Below are 17,844 nucleotides of genomic sequence, written 5' to 3'. Positions count from 1 at the left end.
ATTTTAAAATATTTTATTAATCAATACACCACAGTTTTTTAAAAATATATTTTTTAAAAATACTATAACAGTAGAAGTTACTACAATCTTAAATACATACTAAAACTTTATTAGAAAGTGTGGTAAATATGTTTTTAAGATTTTATTTTTTTTTGCTATTACTACACCAAAATAATCAAAACATACTATAAAATATTAATTTTAAAATTATTTAAAAAATCAAAATTTTGAAAAGAACAGTTAGATACTACTATTGTAAAGTCAATGAGGTATTCTTGTCTATTTTAATAATGTATAATTTTTTTCTGAACTTAAATAATATACACGGAGGATTTTAACCAAAAAAAGAATGCTAGAATTCGAATAGGTAAAATCTTAAAAGCCAATGATTTTTTTTTGGATGGAAAGTAATTTTTTAAATGTTTTTATGTTTATTTGTTATTAAAAAAATTGATCAATTAAAAATATTTTTTGATAAAAAAAATAGATTAGTTTCTAGGAAAGTGTTTTCTTTTTATTTTGGTCAGAAAACACTTTTTAAAAGTTGTGAAAAATTTAGAAATATCATATTATTTACTGATTATATCAAATTTAGTCTTTAAAGTTTTGATATATATATTGAATATTTTTTTCAATTTTATTCCTTAAAATTTAATTTTTATATTAATTTTAGTCTTATTTTTATCATTGTTATTTACTTTTCTCTTATAATTTTTTAATTGAAATTTTTTTATCTATCAATTTTAATCTTTATTCTTTTGATTGTTACTTATTTTATTTGAAATAATTTATGAAATAGTAATTATTATTATTTTAATTTTTTTTATTTTTCAATTTTTTTATTTGTTAAATTTAATCTCTATTATTTTGATTATTATTTATTTTATTCGAGATAATTTATAAAATTATATTTTTTTAATATCATTCTCATTCAATTTTTTAATTTGTAAGATTTGTTTCTTATTATTTTAATAAATTTTAAAAAATAAGACATTAATAAGTTATTTTCCAGCTTATTTTCTATAATATAATCAAATACTAATATTTTTCATTTTATTTTTTATTATACCATCAACCACTATAAAATAATTTATCTTTCTTAAATATATTTTTTTATAATTTAATTTTTTTAAAAAAACTATTTTACAGTGAACATACGGCCAAATGAGTAAATGCTTTGCTTTGGCATCTTAGGAAACGTGGAAGGGGATGTGCTGTTTGCTAGCTGGAATGGACCACCGAGTAGAAACATAAAAATCCAAGGAAAAAAAAAAGACAAAACATAGCTGTTTCTTTCCAAATAACTGGATTTTTCTACCGTAATCAAAGGCTAAATATTCATGATTTCCTTGACCAACATGTCTCGTCTTCAAATGGGATATTTCCAATTTTCATGTGTTCTGTTTCCAATATCTGGCGTTGTGGAAAAATAAATTATATATATATAAACATTTAAGCACATCCTGCTAGTTTTACGTGATTAAAGACTGATGCTATTGCTAATGGCTTGCTAATTGCTTTGTGGATATGAAATGGGAGTAGAAAATTGTACTTGCTGTGTCAGAAGCTTCTTCATATCTTCTCTTGATCAGCTGGTAACAATCATTAGACTGTAGGCCAAGAACAAACATCGGTCATCTGCAGAATCATTTTGCTTTCCAAACAAGATGAAGTTTGGGAAAGAATTTGCTGCGCAGATGGTGCAAGAATGGCAGGAAGCATACATGAACTACAACCATCTCAAAACAATCTTGAAAGATATCTTGCGTTCCAGAATGCTAAGAGGCGCACCGTCAACTGTGGCAGCAGCAACCTCACATGGTTCTTTGAAGAGAAGGGTATCACTCTATAGAGCATTTAGTGGCCTAACAGGCCGGTATAGAGGCTCACCAAGAAAGAGTGAAGATGAAGTGATACTAGTAAGTGCAGCACAAGAAAGTGGAGGAGATGAGCATTACCAGACCTTCTTTCTCAATGCATCAGATGAAGGAGGAGAGTATGAGCTTGTGTTCTTTAGGAGTCTTGATGGTGAGTTTAACAAGGTAATCAACTTCTATAAGAAGAAAGTAGAGGAAGTGATGGGAGAGGCAGATGATTTGAGTAAGCAAATGGATGCTTTGATTGCGCTAAGGATCAGGGTGGATGATCCGGTTGTTGGTGGGTCTAATATTGCGAATCGTGCCGTCCCTGGTTTCTCCTCAGTGTCCGCATCGGTTGTTCATCCTCCCATCAACAGCACAAACCCAGGTTAGAGAGATCTGCGCTGAGTCTTGAAAGAATTATGCTGTTTTCGATAGTTCCCCATCCCCCCTTCCTTTCTCCGAAACAGATGTTTTGTTCCAAGATTTCCTGATATTCAATAAAGATGATATTTAATTTAATTTCTAAAGAGATTGTTGGTAGAGATAGATTGGAGCACATTTTGGTTTTGTTTGTGCCAAATGACTGATTATACTTGAATCTAAATTCTACACTATTTCGAATGTGAAGGATGGTCACGTATGGAGGTGATTCAAGAAGTTGAGTTGAGCGCAGAAGCAAATTCAGAGGATAGTAACAAGGGGACCATCAATGAGAATTCCAATAGCCAGAGGAAAACCAAAGGATACAAGAAAGATATGAAGACCTTCAAACCGGCTTCGTTAGAAGTTCTGGATCATGTTAAGATCAATGTTGAGCCTGAAACTCCGGTGTCCACAGTAAAGAATGTCATCTCAAGTTCAAAATCAGACTTGTCGTACAGCAAGGAAGAGCTGAGGAAGGCAGAAGAACTTATGACTCATGCTTTTGTCGAATTCTACAGAAAGCTTCGACTTCTAAAAAGTTACTGGTAATTTGTCTTTCCTCCTATCTCTGTATAGAGTTACCAGAAAACATAATACTTGAGTTTTCAACACAAGTGACTGAGTTACTGAATGATGTAACAGCTTCTTGAACCAATTAGCATTCTCCAAGATAATGAAAAAATATGACAAGGTACTGTGGATTCTGTATGCAGCAATTAATCTTAACTGGAGTTCTTGGTATCAATTGTACTGTCTTTGTTATTGCAGATCACTATGCGAAATGCATCCAAGTCTTACTTGAATATGGTGGACGATTCTTATCTTGGCAGCTCCGATGAGGTTATACTACTTGGGAATGCTGTTTATTCACTTAGTGGATTTCTTTTTTTGAATTTTCACCGACTTTTCTTTTTGCTTCAATTTGTTCCCCGCACAGGTTACTAAGCTCATGGAAAGAGTGGAGGCAACCTTCATCAAGCATTTTTCAAATGGGAATCATAGAAAAGGAATGAACACCTTAAGACCAAAGGCTAAAAAGGAAAGACATAGAATTACATTTTCAATGGGTAAGATATGCTTGTGAATCATATAAAGTTGCATGATGCTAATGTAGGGTTGAGATCATGCGCAAGAATATCTCTAAAGAATTTGCATATGCTTGTATGAATAATGGCTTTCTAGTGATGATCAATCGCCACTTCGTAATTTTTCTCAAAAATCTTGAATATGAAACATAGGCCTTCATATATGCTTTTCAACAGTTGAATCCTTCTACGTCTGCAGGTTTCTTCACAGGCTGCTCAGCAGCGCTTTTGATAGCACTCGTTGTGCTTATACATGCCAGGGATATCCTTAATAGTGAAGGAGGTCCTCAATATATGGACAACATATTTCCGCTTTACTCGTAAGTTGTGGTGTTTTTAGTGAAAAGTACAGTTATTATACCCATTTCCGTATCCAAAGGATGGCATCCTTCAACCATTTGAATGCATATGCTCCTTTCTTGCTAGACTTTTGCATGTTTCTTTCTGTTTTGTATAATAATTTTGCTTTGCTTTACTGCAGATTGTTTGGATTCGTTGTCCTGCATTTGCTCATGTATGCTGCTAATATATACTTCTGGAAGCGTTATCGGATCAATTATGCGTTCATATTTGGGTTTAAGCAAGGAACAGAACTGGGCTATAGAGAAGTCCTCCTTCTTGCTTCAGGTCTTTCAGTGCTTGCATTGGGTGGTGTCCTCTCAAATTTGGATATGGAGATGGACCCAAGAACAAAAAGCTTCACAGCAATTACTGAATTGATTCCTCTGGCCTTGCTCATTGTATGTAATCATCTATACGCTGCACTTGATTCATTATCTCATTTGTTCGAGGGTAACTTTCTTAGTTAAATGCTATGTTGTGATTAACTTGTGATAAAATAACATTTTCTTTCCAAGCCTGAGCCTTGTTCTTATTTGCAGCTTGTGCTTGTCATCATATTCTGTCCTTTCAATGTCATATATCGATCGAGTCGGTACTTTCTGATCCAATGTGCTTTGCACTGTCTTTTCGCTCCTCTTTATAAGGTAACATGATTAAGAAATTCCAGAGGCATAACAATATACTTTCTCTTACAAAACTCAGGTTTTCCTTTTTGCTTCTGTAGGTTACCCTGCCAGATTTCTTCTTGGCCGATCAGCTTACCAGTCAGGTGCAGATATCTCCTACAGTCTCTTTTTTACTCGATGCTAGATTCCACTATAGTTTGAGGTTGTCCATGATTTGATTTTAGATAAGTTGTCTGGATGTTGTTACTCCATTTATTACTTGGTGACAAACTACCGACAGATGTGGTTGTGGCTTCTAGACAGATGCCAAAGCGGTTTTCTTCATAACCTCTCAAAAGATACGGTCTAATTCGTTAACGTTTTCGCTATCAAATACCAGGTACAATCTCTCAGGAATTTGGAGTTTTACATTTGCTACTATGGTTGGGGAGACTTCACAACGAGGACGAACACATGTAGTGGAAGTAAAGTTTTTGAAAGCTTCTACTTTGTTGTAGCACTGATTCCATATTGGTTTCGGTTCCTTCAGGTATGTTGCTGTTGAAGCAAGAGTTCATCTATAGCATCATTCTCCTCCAATATTTCTCTATCTTTTTCTTCTCTGTTCTCATTCTTGATGCACAATGCTATGTGCTTGAACAATTTTTTTCTGACAATAGACTGCGATGTTTTAGTGCCTTCGCCGCCTGTTTGAAGAGAAAGACTCAGGGCAGGCATACAATGGACTAAAATACTTCTTAATAATTATCGCTGTGGCCGCGAGAACAGCATATGATTTGAGAATGGGAATGACTTTGAAGATATTTGCTGCAGCCACTTCAGGTGCTGCAACGATTATGGCTACATATTGGGACATTGTAGTTGACTGGGGACTTCTTCAGCGAGATTCAAGAAACCCATGGCTGAGAGATAAACTTGTTATTCCTAACAGAAGTGTTTACTTCGTAGCAATGGTAACATGTTATATAACTCAAATGTCCTTCTTCTTCCTACCGCGTGCTCATTTCATTCCTAATTAACCTTAACCCATGGGAGATTTGCAGGTGCTGAATGTTGTCTTAAGACTTGCATGGATGCAGACAGTGTTAGGTTTTAGACAAACACCTTTCTTGCACAGAAAAGCCTTGACAGCAATTGTTGCCTGCCTGGAGATAATACGCCGTGGCATTTGGAATTTCTTCAGGTATGATTCAACCCTTCCTAGTCCTCCATTCTTTCAATTTTCCACCAGAAATTGAAGAAAAAAAATAACTAGTTGAAGTTGCGATAAAAGTGGTTAGATTTTTTACTTCTTAGGTTCAATGTTGTCGGAATTCACTGTTAGGTGGCCTAATTTGTGACAAGATTTTAAACAATCAGGTGGGAAGCAGAAGCCTTTCTTGCAAATGTATGAACACTGAAGTTAGCTTTTTCTAAGGTCACCAACCTTTTAATCTACCTCATTTTCCTGCCTTAATAAATGCCAAGCATGCAAAGCTGCTGTTTCCCGTATGGATGTATGTTTTGGACAGTGTACCTTTGCAAGTTCAGCTAGCGGGTCGGATAATTTTTTATTAATAAAAAATTTAAATCTGGAAGTTTTTTTTACATAAAAATATTTCTTAATTATTAATAAAAAAATATTTTAAATTAAAAATCAATTGTGTAAATAAAAGAGGGGAAAAATCATTAACAATAAATAAAATTAAAATTAAAAAGTAAAAATAAATTAAAATATTTAATCTTATAATACTAGCTATTTAGCCAGTTATGTTTAATGAATTTATTTATTAAAATTATTTTTTATTAAATAAAATAATAATAAAAACTGACATATAAAATTAATTGAATAACAAGACTTTAAATATTAGAATTATTATTCAAAAATAATTTTTTATTATTTTTAAAAATAAATTTAATCTATATAAAATAAAAAATAAAAAAATATACACACACACAAATATATCATACTAACTTCTTAAAAACTTATACACTATATAATTAAAAAACAATCACTACTTAAAAAGAGTTAAATAAGCATAAATAAATTGTAGGAATTTGATGACTCATCTCTCTATAACTAGAAAATGAAAAATAATATAAATAAATTTTTATACTAAAAATAGATTTTAAAAATTTAAATAGATCTAAATTATATAAATTATATTATTTTTAAATATTAAGAATCTAAATATATGTTTTGCAAAATTTCTATCACAACAATAATATTTGATGTTTTTTTTATTTTAGTCTTTCATTTTCTAATTTCATTATTGTTTAAAAAATTAAAAACAATTAGATTTAAATTAAAATTAAATAACCTAAAAAATCTTTTAGAGCCAAAATAAATTGTTAGAAAATAAACAATAAACCCATAGTGTTTTGTTAGCGTACAAATAATGTAGATCTAAGAAATTAATCCACACTAAAACCTTTAAGTGTGTTCTATAATCTATAATTATGTAAGAACGTGGTGACCATTGAATTCATGATCTCTGATACATGTTTTGGTTTTTACGGAACAGACTGGAGAACGAGCACTTGAACAACGTCGGCAAATATCGGGCATTTAAGTCGGTACCCTTGCCTTTTTACTACGAAGACAAACGTGTATAAACATGTAAAGCAGAGAAAAGAGTTGATGGAGGACTGAATAATACAAGTACCAAAATCACATGCATAACACCCCACCATTTTGCTCTTCTTTTTTTTCTTTTTTTCTTTCTTTTTATTAATATGGGTTTTTGAACTAATTTTTGTGTATTTTAACTAATTATACAAGTTCTAGAGTTAATAATTATATAAACTTCTAATAATCCTGAAATTTATAAAACTTAAATTGATAAATTTTATTTTACTTGTGTGGATTGTCAGTAGAATGAAGATGTATGATAGAAAGGGAAATATTGAGAGGACAACCATGCACAAAATTATAAGAAATGTAATTTAATTGATTAGATTTTAGATTTATTTTCTAGAAGTCACGGATTCTTAAATTTATTTTCTACAAATCACTAGCTCAAATCCCGTAAATTTTAGTGCTATTAAAATTTTATATAATCGTTAATTTTAAAATTTATAAAATTAATCAAGATACATTTAAGTTAATTTTCATGTTCATATTAATTTAAAAAAAAAAAAACATGCAACAAGTAATTTCTATGATTATTATTTGATTCGCCTCCAAATGCCGACCCTCATGAAGCAAATCCTACAAGTCTAGAGGAATTCATGTATTCAGTTGAAATAAATAAATAAATAAAATTTAAGGAGAAATAATGGGTGACGAGAATGGTGCCATAGAATGTGCCGTGGCATGGTCATGGACATAACATTGAAGACTTCGTTCCCAAACATAAATTGGCAGACCCAGTGACAGGGGAAGCTGCAAACGATAATCAAATCCCGCATTTGAGACCAGAATGTACTCGAGTTTCCGGGAAATATCAGAATCTCCCTTAACACATGAATATGTTCTCTCCCGCTAGATTATCTGCGCCAAGGAAAAACATCTACAATTTTATATTTTGTTCGCAGCTTATAGCATCTGGGAAATAATGGTACACGTTGATTATCCAGCTTATACCAATTGAAAACTTCGTTTCAAAAAAAAAAGGAGGTGGTTTACAATGCAGGATATTGTTAAACAGAATGCACATCTTCTTGATCAATCTCCTCTCCATCATGCATTGTGGCTGAAGAGTTTGAAGTTGAGTTTGCAGCTGTTACAGCACCAGTACTTCCATCAGCCTGGACCTTGAAGAAAGATGAAAATGATAGTGGATTGGAGGTGGAGCTTGCCTTTTGAAGGCCTCGTATGGCTTTCATGGCTGCAAGGGTGCTGCGATATATGTCGATGGTTTCCTCCCCCAGTGTTGTTGGAGGCCCAGGTGAGATACTTGTGTTATTCAGAGATGGATTTGATTGATCTTGTACGATGTTGGTCGATTCAATGACTTCTGCCTCCAATGGAAAAAGGAGCTCAAGATTATCCTCGCATTCATGGACCAACCTTGTTAGAGGCTCTGTTGTGAAAAATGGCTGATGAAGGGCAAGTTGTGTGAAAGGTAAGCGCAACAATTCTCCTGTCCTTTTGTCATACTTCTTCAAAATCTTCACTAACCCTATCAAAGGAGAAAAACATGAATATGGTCTTAGCAACCAATCTATATTTAACCCATAATGTTTGATACAATACAAAAGTCATTAGCTACAGTGCTTGTAGAGAGCTAGGTGTAAAACAATAGATGCATCTGCAATACCTGCAAAATTTAGGGAGCTATAATTTTTTAGAAGCACCATCTCTCCATGAATGGTGACCAAGTCTTTACGAATATCCATCATTTCTTCACTAAATTCACTCTCTGATGTAAAAACTCCATCCTTGCTGCTTTTTTCCTTTAGACTTTCAATTCTTTCCTTCAGCTCCTGTTGAAATCAAATATACGAATCAGTAAAGAAACACACCAGCATGAGTGCATAGCAACTTATAACTCTGAACACGACAGGTCACGTATAAACATGCACAAAATTCTTCAGCAATTTTTTTTTATTTATTTTTTGGTAATGAAGACTTTCTAAAGAAGTCGTTAATAAATGTACAGAAAAAATTCAGTATTTCAAACGTCCCAGAGGCATAAACAAAGATTTAGTTAGAGCTGAATATAGATTACCAGCATGAGTTTTACAATATTCTATTAACCATGCAAGCATTAACACTGAGGAAGAAGAGTGGTTTGGTGTGGATTTTGTAGCATGCGATAACTAGAAGAGGAATCTACTTAATTTTTATTGCAAAAGTGCTAAAATATTTAGTATAAAAAATATGACTATCACACCGTGCTATGTAAATTTACTATAATGAGTAACCTGGCCATAAATGTGGTAAAAGGATGACTTATCACGCAGGAGAGAAGAGGGAGGGAGGGAGGGAGTCGAGTTAGAGATCTTATTGGTTCTAGGATAATTTTTCCTGTTTCAGTTCAAACAAACCAGAATAATGATCCATCTCTTCTGCATCGTCTTAACACTGTTTAATAGCGAAGAAGGGTGATGGTTCTAAACTGTGCTATGATTGCATCATGATTATACAATTAGCTAAATCTTGAGACCTGCTGTATTCTGTTTAATAATGGAAAGCCTTGCGAGTAATGGACTTTGTACATTATGAAAAGACATGCTTGACACTAGAAAGGATTGGAAGCATTTTCCCATCAGAAAAAACCTGCTCAGACACCGGATCCTGGTCGTTAAAGTCACATAATTTGTGACAATGCATCAGGCATCTTAATATCAAACGACCCTCCTCAAGGTGGCATCTTCTTACAACTTCATCCAGTATGAGCATGATACGACCTGGCTAGTTCTGTAACGATATGGAGGTGATTCTAAAGACATCAAATTGGAAGCAATAAACCTAGAATATGCTTTTAATACTGATGAATATAGAATTATGTTTCAGAGACACTGAAACTAAGATTAATAAATAAAACAAAGAGCTGTAGCTCCCAACTGCATGGGTTTGGCTGCAGAGTTTCTTCTGTGGCTACTAATATTATTCACAAATCACAACCCGATCTATTCTAGATTATGATATAACATGATCCCTCACCGCCCCCCTTTTCTCTCATTTACGATCTGCAGGCCCTCTTAGCAACTTTACTATCCCTAACTAATCTCAAAACAAATCCGGTCAGATGAAAAGGGAAAAATCATACAGTCCAATCTGTCAGTTAGCTTTTCTGCATGGTCAGAATTCTCATATATTGACGACCTGGCATTTCATTTGAATATTCTCATTTCAGAACCCTCAATTCCCTCAACTGACTTCCAACAATCCCATTGTCAGCTATAATTGACGATGGTTGGCCTTATAACTATACTACAAGATACTCTGCTCTACTTCAGCAAGTTCCACAAACTGGAAAATTTATCTTAACTTTATCAAGCCCCTCCAATCCCATCGACAATCTCCTCTTCACATACTGTCTGACAACACCACCCAGCACTACCAGGGAAAGGAAAGCCACTTTTATGCGTCTTTTTTCCTTGACATCCCACTATTCTCCTGTTCCAATGAAGTCACGATGTCTTCTCCATTCTACTCCTCTCCTGATTATTCAAAAACTTACAAAACCCTTTAACCAGACCTATGAGTTCGGATTTACAAGACATGCATATAGGAAAAACCTTAAAAGCCACCATCAAACCACAATACCTTAAATTCTCAGAGTTACAATAAACAAAAGCCTCGAAATTAAAAACCCATATGCACAAAGCTATAAACATGTAAAACAAAGAAAGAAAAGAAAAATCAAGAAAGAAACCTGAAGGCGTATAACAAAGTCTTCTTCTTTATCAACATAGAAATCATTGAACTTGTCAAGCTCTTCATTAAGAATTCTAACAAACCATTCTTGCAAATCCACCAAAGGCCTATTAGTATTACCATGAACATCACCAGTGAGCGGAGGAGGGTGTGGATGGAGTTGAAAATTAATGGGGCGATCAAGGTTGAGAGAATCAAGGGTGGGAGGTAATTGTTTGAGGAGCTTCTTGAGGGGTTTGTAGCAGAGAAACTTGTCCCTCCACTCAGGAAGGGTTTCTTCTAGGTGGGTCTTGAAGTCTTTTCCAAACTTCATGGCTTGATGCTATGCTTATGGATTTGTGCTGTGCTGCATTCTATGTATTTGTAAAACAAAGAGATAAGAGTATCAAAGTGTATACAGTAAGGGGGGGGAAACCATGATAAAAGAATACCAAGGGTGAGGAGGAATTTTGGAATATTTGGAAAGTGGATGGGAGATGTGACTTAAAAAAGATAAGAGGAATATGCAGGCTTACAACTATCTTATATATAAAGATGGATTAAATAATATATGAGAATTGTTCAAAGTAAAATAACGTCTCAAAAAATGTTTTCATAAATACTATTTTGTATTATTATTAAATTTGATATAATATATTAATATTAAATTTTTTTGATTTTTTTAGAATTCACTCACATAAAATCTAATTGATCTAATTGATTTGATGTATTTAAATTAGTAGTTTGGTTTTAAAAGATATCTAGATGATATTTTTTTATTAATAAAATAATAATATATTAAATCAATTCAAATTTTATAGTTTAGGTCATAAAATCCACTAGCTTTAACAATATTGTTTTTCTAACTATTTTTATTTAATAATATAATAATAAAAATACATTAAATAAAATTAATCATCAACCAAATACAAGTATTATGATAACTTAAACTAAACAAAAAAAAAAAAAAGAGAGGGGGGAACCGCTCCTCACTCCTCTAGGGGTCATGTTCTTTAAATAATTTAATTTAATAGACAGAAACCTTGTTAATTAAATAATAGTATTGACTTGATCTTAAAGAGTGTGTGTGTGTGTGTGTCGTCAGCTCTCTCTTATTTCCATATCTAAAAGGCAGTCCGCCATCGATCGATGGTTCCTGAGCCGAGTGCGAGTACAACTTGCATGAAGAAAGCCAGAGTTTTTTTCGGCTCCTTTCGGCCTTGGTGACGTAACTCCTCAAGCCTTGTCCCTTGGTTTTTACCCAAAACGGATCTCGCCGAGGTCCACTGCTTGCTTCAAGCATACGTTGATCTCTTACAAGCCAATCGCTTCACAAAATCATCTCAAAAGAAGGTTGTCTTTTGTGCATAGATAGTGGACCCAGTCGGGTTTTGATTACCACCGTTGAAATGGCAGTCGTACACTTCATAATGACAAAAAAAATAAAGAGCATGAAATGCCATCCAGCTATTTCCCAAGAAGAAAAGGCCCATGGCTCTACGCGCTTTGGATCGGCTGAGAAGATTCATCGATGATTCAAACAAGGAAAACAAAGATCGTTTCTAGCCAAGAATACGAGCACAAGAGTCAACGCTGAAAATAGAAAAATGGCTAATAGGTAAAAGGTTTCGTAGTGTTTCGTCAACAGAACAGAAACTGTAAATATGGTGATCAAACGCAGTTACGAAAGGAAAACTCAAAAAAAAAAAAAATTAAAGGGGTAGGTGAGGCGACGTCTATGGTCTCCAAGCTTTGACAGTGCATCGAGCCTTCAAAGCAACTGCTCCCAGGCAGGCACCTTCAAGCACTCTCTATGGTCTCCAGAGCTTGAAGTATATCAGCCTTCAAATCTTCGAAGTCTTCAACTCCAAAGCTGAACCGAACCAAGTTGTCCTTAATCCCATACTTTTCTCTCTCTGATCGACTCAGATCCCTGTTTTCAAATTCAAGGGGAGATTGAATTGATGATATATCATAGAACCATGAGCAAGCATTAACATAACTCCAAGAAGAATTATAACCGTTGCATCTATGTTGTTAGCCCTTTCCAGATACCAGAAACTGTCACATAAAATACAGACCTTCTAAATATATACTGCTGCTTCAACCAAAAAAAAAGGGTAATATTTTCATTTACACGGTTGAAAAGAAGAAATATCTCCTCTATGTTAATGCAAGACAATTTCTACAGTAACACAATTAAAAGTGTATTTAGTATTAGAGTAGCTTAGCTATTGTATTTATGATTTTAAAAAAAATTATTTTATTAGTTGAAATTAATTTGAAAATATAAATGTTTAATTAAAACTATGGTTAAAATTAAGATTGAAAAAAATAGTTTTAATATATTTGGTTAAAAATATTTTTAAAATTAAAGTTCTAAAATAATTTAAAAAATATATATATTAATATTGATGATTTTTAATTTAAATATTATAAATTTAACTATTGCTATTATATTATAAAATAAATCATAATTTATATAAAAAAATTACTTTAAAAACTATCTATAATGGAACATATAATTCATCCAACAAGAAGCATAAAATTAAATAAAATATTATTAAAAATAAAATTAATACTATAATCCAATTATATTTAATTCACCTTAAATTAATTTAAAAAAAATAAAAAAAAATTATTATTTATATTCATGTAAACAGTCCAAGTAAAATTAACTAACTGCACTAATTTAAAAAAAAAAAAAACTGTTCAGTGAATAGTGAAGACATGCTACACTATTCACTGAACAGGAACATGAATTAGATTTTGGCCGTGCAGTAGCTGCTTCTCATTTTCTTGCGTTTCAAACTAGATTTTGGCCGTGCAGGAAGCAACTCATAGCTGCTTCTCATTTTCTTGAGTTTCAAACGTAGCAGCATGTAGGACCCAGCAAATAATAACACGCGTTTATTATTAACCAAACCAAACAGCTTGTTGCATAAAATCACACAAAACATAGATGTAACCACGTTGCCAAACGGTTTCTCAATCCTTAATAGCAAGATTGTGGTTTTCTTCCTACCAAAACGTTTATTTTTTGTTTCTTAAACAGATCGACTAAGCTCATTGTCAGCAAATCCACAACAGAAGGGAACACGAGGAAAATTAATTACATACCAGTAAGACATAATGGCTGGCTGATCTACAATGCTCTCGCAGCCTCCAAAAGAAGGGGCAATATAAGGAATTTTCAATGCATCCACAAATTTTGAGGTGATGAGCAAGTCTCCATCAACCTGCAACATCAGAGAGGAGCGCTCAGGAATATTATATAACAATTACAGATGTACTGCCAAGCCATTAACACATTCAACTCAAGCAGTCAGAAACACCCACCTCGAAGCTCACCACACCCCCAAAACCAGTCATCTGCTTCTTGGCAATGTGATGTTCAGGATGACTTGGCAAGCCTGGATAATAAACGCACCTCACCTGCAAGTATCATTGCTTGAGTCTTCCTGAGTTTTGATACGCAATATAGTAGCTTTATGTTCAAAACCAAAAACCATATGCTCCCTCGGTTCCAACAAAAGGGTTTCCGTTTTTGTTTATCCCAATATTTATATCCATTATCTCAAACATCCTATTTTGTTTTTATTAAATTAAACTCCACAGTTTTTTTCCAACTGCCTTCATCATGGAAGGACAATATTCAAAACCAGAAAAAAAGAAGAAGAGATGACTTCACTCAAAATTCATCAGTCATTCTTAATTGTGTGCGCAGTCAAAGAAGACACTTGTGGAACAAAGGTTATATCATGTATACTTATGGTCTCCTTGCTATACACTTGTTATATATATATCAAAAAGTTCGATGAAAATTGAAGAGAAAAATGATCCACTTTCTTATCAGAGGACCATATAGCTCTGCATGAAGAAAACATTTTAGAATTAAAAGCACTAAATAATTCAGTAAAAATCTCTTATACACCATCAAAACCACTTTGCTGCTTGATTATACAGAGAAGGGACCAACATGCTTGCATGCTTTACAAAGGTAAACTCAAGTTCCATATCCAACATAAAACAACTAAATGGATCGATTGCAAAAGAAGCTAATTTGGTAAACATATAGCTTGACGTTTCTCAGAAAGTTTTAACAATGATGATCCCTACTATGTGTGGAAAATATAAATCCCCTTTAGTATTTTGTATACAATATTTAGGTATATCAATGTCACTGGAGAGGATTCATCATCAGAGGGCAGAGATATATAAACATTAGAGTACATTATAATATACATACCTTGGGATGCGCCTCTAAAATTTTGGCCATCCTCAATGCTGTTGAGTTCTGTTGCTGTACACGAAGATGCAGTGTCTTCATGCCTCGGATGATCAGATAGGCAGCATTCTTTAGAAAAAGAAGAGGAAAAAAAGGAACCTTAAGTTATTCTTCATAGCAGCATGAAAAATTTATATATAAAATTCTGAATTATATATATCACCCAGAAGTTTACTTAATCAAAGCACTCACCGGGTTGAGTGTACCTCCCAAAACATGATGCAAATTACGAATCTCTGAAACTACCTTTGTGGAACCACTTATGCATCCTCCAAGAACCTGGAGTAGATGCATGTATCCAATGCTTTATGTTGGAGAAAATTGGCAGTTCATTTGTTGACAAAATTTAATTAAATGATTAAACCAATTTCGCAAACCTACATCATTGTGTCCCCCAATGAACTTTGTTGCAGAGTGCAGAATAAGATCAGCTCCAAGAGCAAGGGCTTTCTGGTTTAGAGGTGTTGCAAAGGTACCATCAATGCAGACTAATGCTCCTTTTCTGTGGCAAAGCTCTGAAACCAATTCAATGTCAACACATCTCAGGAATGGATTGGTAGGAGACTCGGTGAAGAAAAGAGAAACCTGCACAGAATTATTATGCCATGCAATTTAGGATGACATGTCATTAAAGTAACATGCTCAAAGAAGACTTTCAATAATATAATAAACTATTCTACACTACTGACTTTGTTGATCTCAAGTGCAGATTCCAAAGCTTTCACATCTGCAGGGTCAATCACAGTAACCTGCATAATGAATAATGATCAAAATCATAGCAGAATGACACCAAAATATCCCCCCAAAAATATCAAGCAAAACGTGTGATTAACCAAATCTTAAAGAAAATAAGATACAAAATTTGACATGGATCTACCAAACATGAAAGAGTTGATCTATGTATTATTAACCTCAAACAAACTCTCGTCGACAGATTGCAAGGAACTCCTATATTCAGAAATACAAATGTACATATTTTTGAAACATGACAAAAGAAAAGTTATGCATTAAGATTCTTTTGTAAAACTGCAGTTAATTCCCAACATTAGAAAAGCAATTTTTACACGTTATTACAAATTCCACAAAATTAATAGTTAAATACTTGATCTGTTCTCTTGAAACAAAATAAATGATACAACAAGTTTTCACAACTCAAAGGACATTGTAGATTACCACAAAACTAATCAAATACCCATATTCGTAACTGAAAGAATCCATACCGAGATCCCCATCTTAGGAAGAAAAGTTTCCATGAAAATCCTAGTCTTCCTATAGCAATCTGTGGTTGTCACAAGATGACCGCCAGCAGGTACCAACGCCAACAACATGACAGTACTAGCACACATCCCAGATGCCAAAATCAATGTTGATTCCGCTCCTTCAAGCTCACTGAATTGAAAAAACAAACACGACACAGACACACTCCTATTAATAATCATGCAACCATACAAGTCGAACAAACCCCAAACTAACCACTAAACACAAACCTTATCTTGTCCTCCAAAACCTGTGTGGTCGGATTTCCATACCTACCATATTCGTAACTTGCATGGCGCTTCTCCTGTAACAACATTGTAGATTACCACAAAACTAATCAATACATTATAGCACATCATTAATCCATTCTCGTAGATTTCATTAATACAAATAGGATCATCACGTAGAAATAATTTCAACGTATTACTTGGAAGCTTTTAAATGCATAATTATGATATTATTATTACCTTGAAATCAATAAGCTCTTGGGTTTTCTTAAAGAAATAAGCAGAAGTATTAACCACCGGAGTCGTGATTGCATCTGTCACTATACCACGACCTAATCTTTCACCTTCAAACATCCATAAAGAAATTAATAATAAGAATAATAATAAATTCAGAAAAAGAAAAGCGAAATCAGATTTGAATGCTTACCAGCGTGAACTGCAATGCTTCCATCAGAACTCAAAAACGACTTCAAATCGCTACTCAAATCCTCCAACTGTACAACACTTACATTCTTATTATCACTGCTATCAATTCCCGCCACCTCATTTCCGGCCAAGGTCTCGGCCGGCTCGGCTGCGGGGATTGCGGAGGCAGCAGCAGCCGCCGCCGCGGCGGAGGGAGCACCTGCGGCGGAGTTGTTAGACCACGACGCAGCAACGATTTGCGCGACGCCGATGTTGCTGCAGTTTCGGCGAGCTTTGGTGCTAAGCTGGCGCACGAAGTTGGGGGGAAATTTGAGAATCAGAGAGGACATGCCGGCGCCAGATAAAAAGGGTGTGGTTCCATGGCGAGCGGAGTTGGATCGGCCTTGACTCGGCTGGTCCGCGCTTGAGGAGGAGTCGGAACGGCACTCGAAAGAGGAGGCGACGAAGAGCTTAGGACACGGACAAGAAGAGACGGCCATGAGGTGGAGAAGTTTGGTCTCTCTTTGGCTTCACTGGAAAGGGAAAAGAAGCAAAATAAAAAATGGCCTTGCGAAAAGCGAAATGGTCACATAAGTAGGCGTTGGGTTTTGTCGTTTTGTTTGATGAATTACCCTAATTAGGTTTGGGTTAGTTTTTAATTAACTAGAGTTTAGGGTATCTAATATTATATTGAGTAAATAATGGGTGATTAAAGATAATAAGGGGGTGGGACAGGTTGGAGTCGGCTATTTCTCGATGTTTGTTGGAATGTGGCAAGAGATTCAAGAGGTGTGCTTGATCTAATTTAGGAGTGCGTGGCTTTTTTTATTTATTTTTTATTTGGAGTCAATTCTTAACTTAATAATAGATCAGCTCATAGCTGGCATGCAGTATATATTTGATCGCTATAATCATAATTTTAAATTTTAATCTTGTTTGACAGGCTGCTATAGAATTTAACTAATTTAAAATTAGAAGTAGACTGGATTAAAATAATTAAAAAAAATTTGATATAACTCATATAAAAAATAAATAAAAAAATA

General features: G+C 34.0%; 3 protein-coding genes across 3 annotated transcripts; 1 reads left to right on the top strand and 2 right to left on the bottom strand.

Annotated features, from left to right (window-relative positions):
• The first annotated feature begins 1,189 nt into the window (after positions 1-1,189).
• Positions 1,190-7,019, top strand: LOC105133474 (EXS (ERD1/XPR1/SYG1) family protein). Its single transcript, XM_011037495.1, has 13 exons — positions 1,190-2,247; positions 2,491-2,830; positions 2,928-2,976; positions 3,054-3,125; positions 3,223-3,352; positions 3,570-3,690; positions 3,852-4,110; positions 4,252-4,356; positions 4,437-4,481; positions 4,718-4,867; positions 5,013-5,291; positions 5,382-5,521; positions 6,843-7,019. Exons 1-13 carry the CDS (start codon positions 1,668-1,670, stop codon positions 6,931-6,933), a joined length of 2,361 nt encoding a protein of 786 aa, XP_011035797.1. The 5' UTR covers positions 1,190-1,667; the 3' UTR covers positions 6,934-7,019.
• A 679-nt stretch (positions 7,020-7,698) lies between these two features.
• SPX4 (SPX domain-containing protein 4) lies at positions 7,699-11,146 on the bottom strand. Its single transcript, XM_011037493.1, has 3 exons — positions 10,644-11,146; positions 8,580-8,745; positions 7,699-8,441 (listed from the first exon to the last, which is right to left on the bottom strand). The coding sequence occupies exons 1-3, from the start codon at positions 10,956-10,958 to the stop codon at positions 7,960-7,962; spliced, it is 963 nt and encodes a 320-aa protein (XP_011035795.1). The 5' UTR covers positions 10,959-11,146; the 3' UTR covers positions 7,699-7,959.
• A 1,024-nt stretch (positions 11,147-12,170) lies between these two features.
• MTO1 (Pyridoxal phosphate (PLP)-dependent transferases superfamily protein) lies at positions 12,171-17,370 on the bottom strand. Its single transcript, XM_011037491.1, has 11 exons — positions 16,824-17,370; positions 16,637-16,740; positions 16,400-16,473; positions 16,133-16,301; positions 15,602-15,661; positions 15,294-15,497; positions 15,105-15,191; positions 14,874-14,981; positions 13,964-14,059; positions 13,745-13,863; positions 12,171-12,557 (listed from the first exon to the last, which is right to left on the bottom strand). The coding sequence occupies exons 1-11, from the start codon at positions 17,299-17,301 to the stop codon at positions 12,425-12,427; spliced, it is 1,632 nt and encodes a 543-aa protein (XP_011035793.1). The 5' UTR covers positions 17,302-17,370; the 3' UTR covers positions 12,171-12,424.
• Between the last annotated feature and the right edge of the window lie 474 nt (positions 17,371-17,844).

The sequence above is a fragment of the Populus euphratica genome, unplaced genomic scaffold (assembly GCF_000495115.2).
Source record: "Populus euphratica unplaced genomic scaffold, PopEup_1.0 scaffold129.1, whole genome shotgun sequence".
In the NCBI taxonomy this organism is placed as follows: Eukaryota; Viridiplantae; Streptophyta; class Magnoliopsida; order Malpighiales; family Salicaceae; genus Populus; species Populus euphratica.
This window is presented reverse-complemented; position numbering and strand designations above follow the sequence as displayed.

What these genes read in the sequence shown, in the direction of transcription:
- LOC105133474 (XM_011037495.1), top strand. Translation starts at nt 1,668, where the DNA reads ATGAAGTTTGGGAAAGAATTTGCTGCGCAGATGGTGCAAGAATGGCAG. An exon ending in TAATGAAAAAATATGACAAG is followed by an intron (nt 2,977 to 3,053) that starts GTACTGTGGATT and finishes TTGTTATTGCAG; the next exon opens with ATCACTATGCGAAATGCATC. An exon ending in TAGAATTACATTTTCAATGG is followed by an intron (nt 3,353 to 3,569) that starts GTAAGATATGCT and finishes CTACGTCTGCAG; the next exon opens with GTTTCTTCACAGGCTGCTCA.
- SPX4 (XM_011037493.1), bottom strand. Translation starts at nt 10,958, where the DNA reads ATGAAGTTTGGAAAAGACTTCAAGACCCACCTAGAAGAAACCCTTCCT. An exon ending in ACTTTGTTATACGCCTTCAG is followed by an intron (nt 8,746 to 10,643) that starts GTTTCTTTCTTG and finishes TGATTTCAACAG; the next exon opens with GAGCTGAAGGAAAGAATTGA. An exon ending in TAGCTCCCTAAATTTTGCAG is followed by an intron (nt 8,442 to 8,579) that starts GTATTGCAGATG and finishes CTCCTTTGATAG; the next exon opens with GGTTAGTGAAGATTTTGAAG.
- MTO1 (XM_011037491.1), bottom strand. Translation starts at nt 17,301, where the DNA reads ATGGCCGTCTCTTCTTGTCCGTGTCCTAAGCTCTTCGTCGCCTCCTCT. An exon ending in TTCCTAAGATGGGGATCTCG is followed by an intron (nt 15,662 to 16,132) that starts GTATGGATTCTT and finishes TTCATTATGCAG; the next exon opens with GTTACTGTGATTGACCCTGC. An exon ending in TGGGAGGTACACTCAACCCG is followed by an intron (nt 14,982 to 15,104) that starts GTGAGTGCTTTG and finishes CTTTTTCTAAAG; the next exon opens with AATGCTGCCTATCTGATCAT.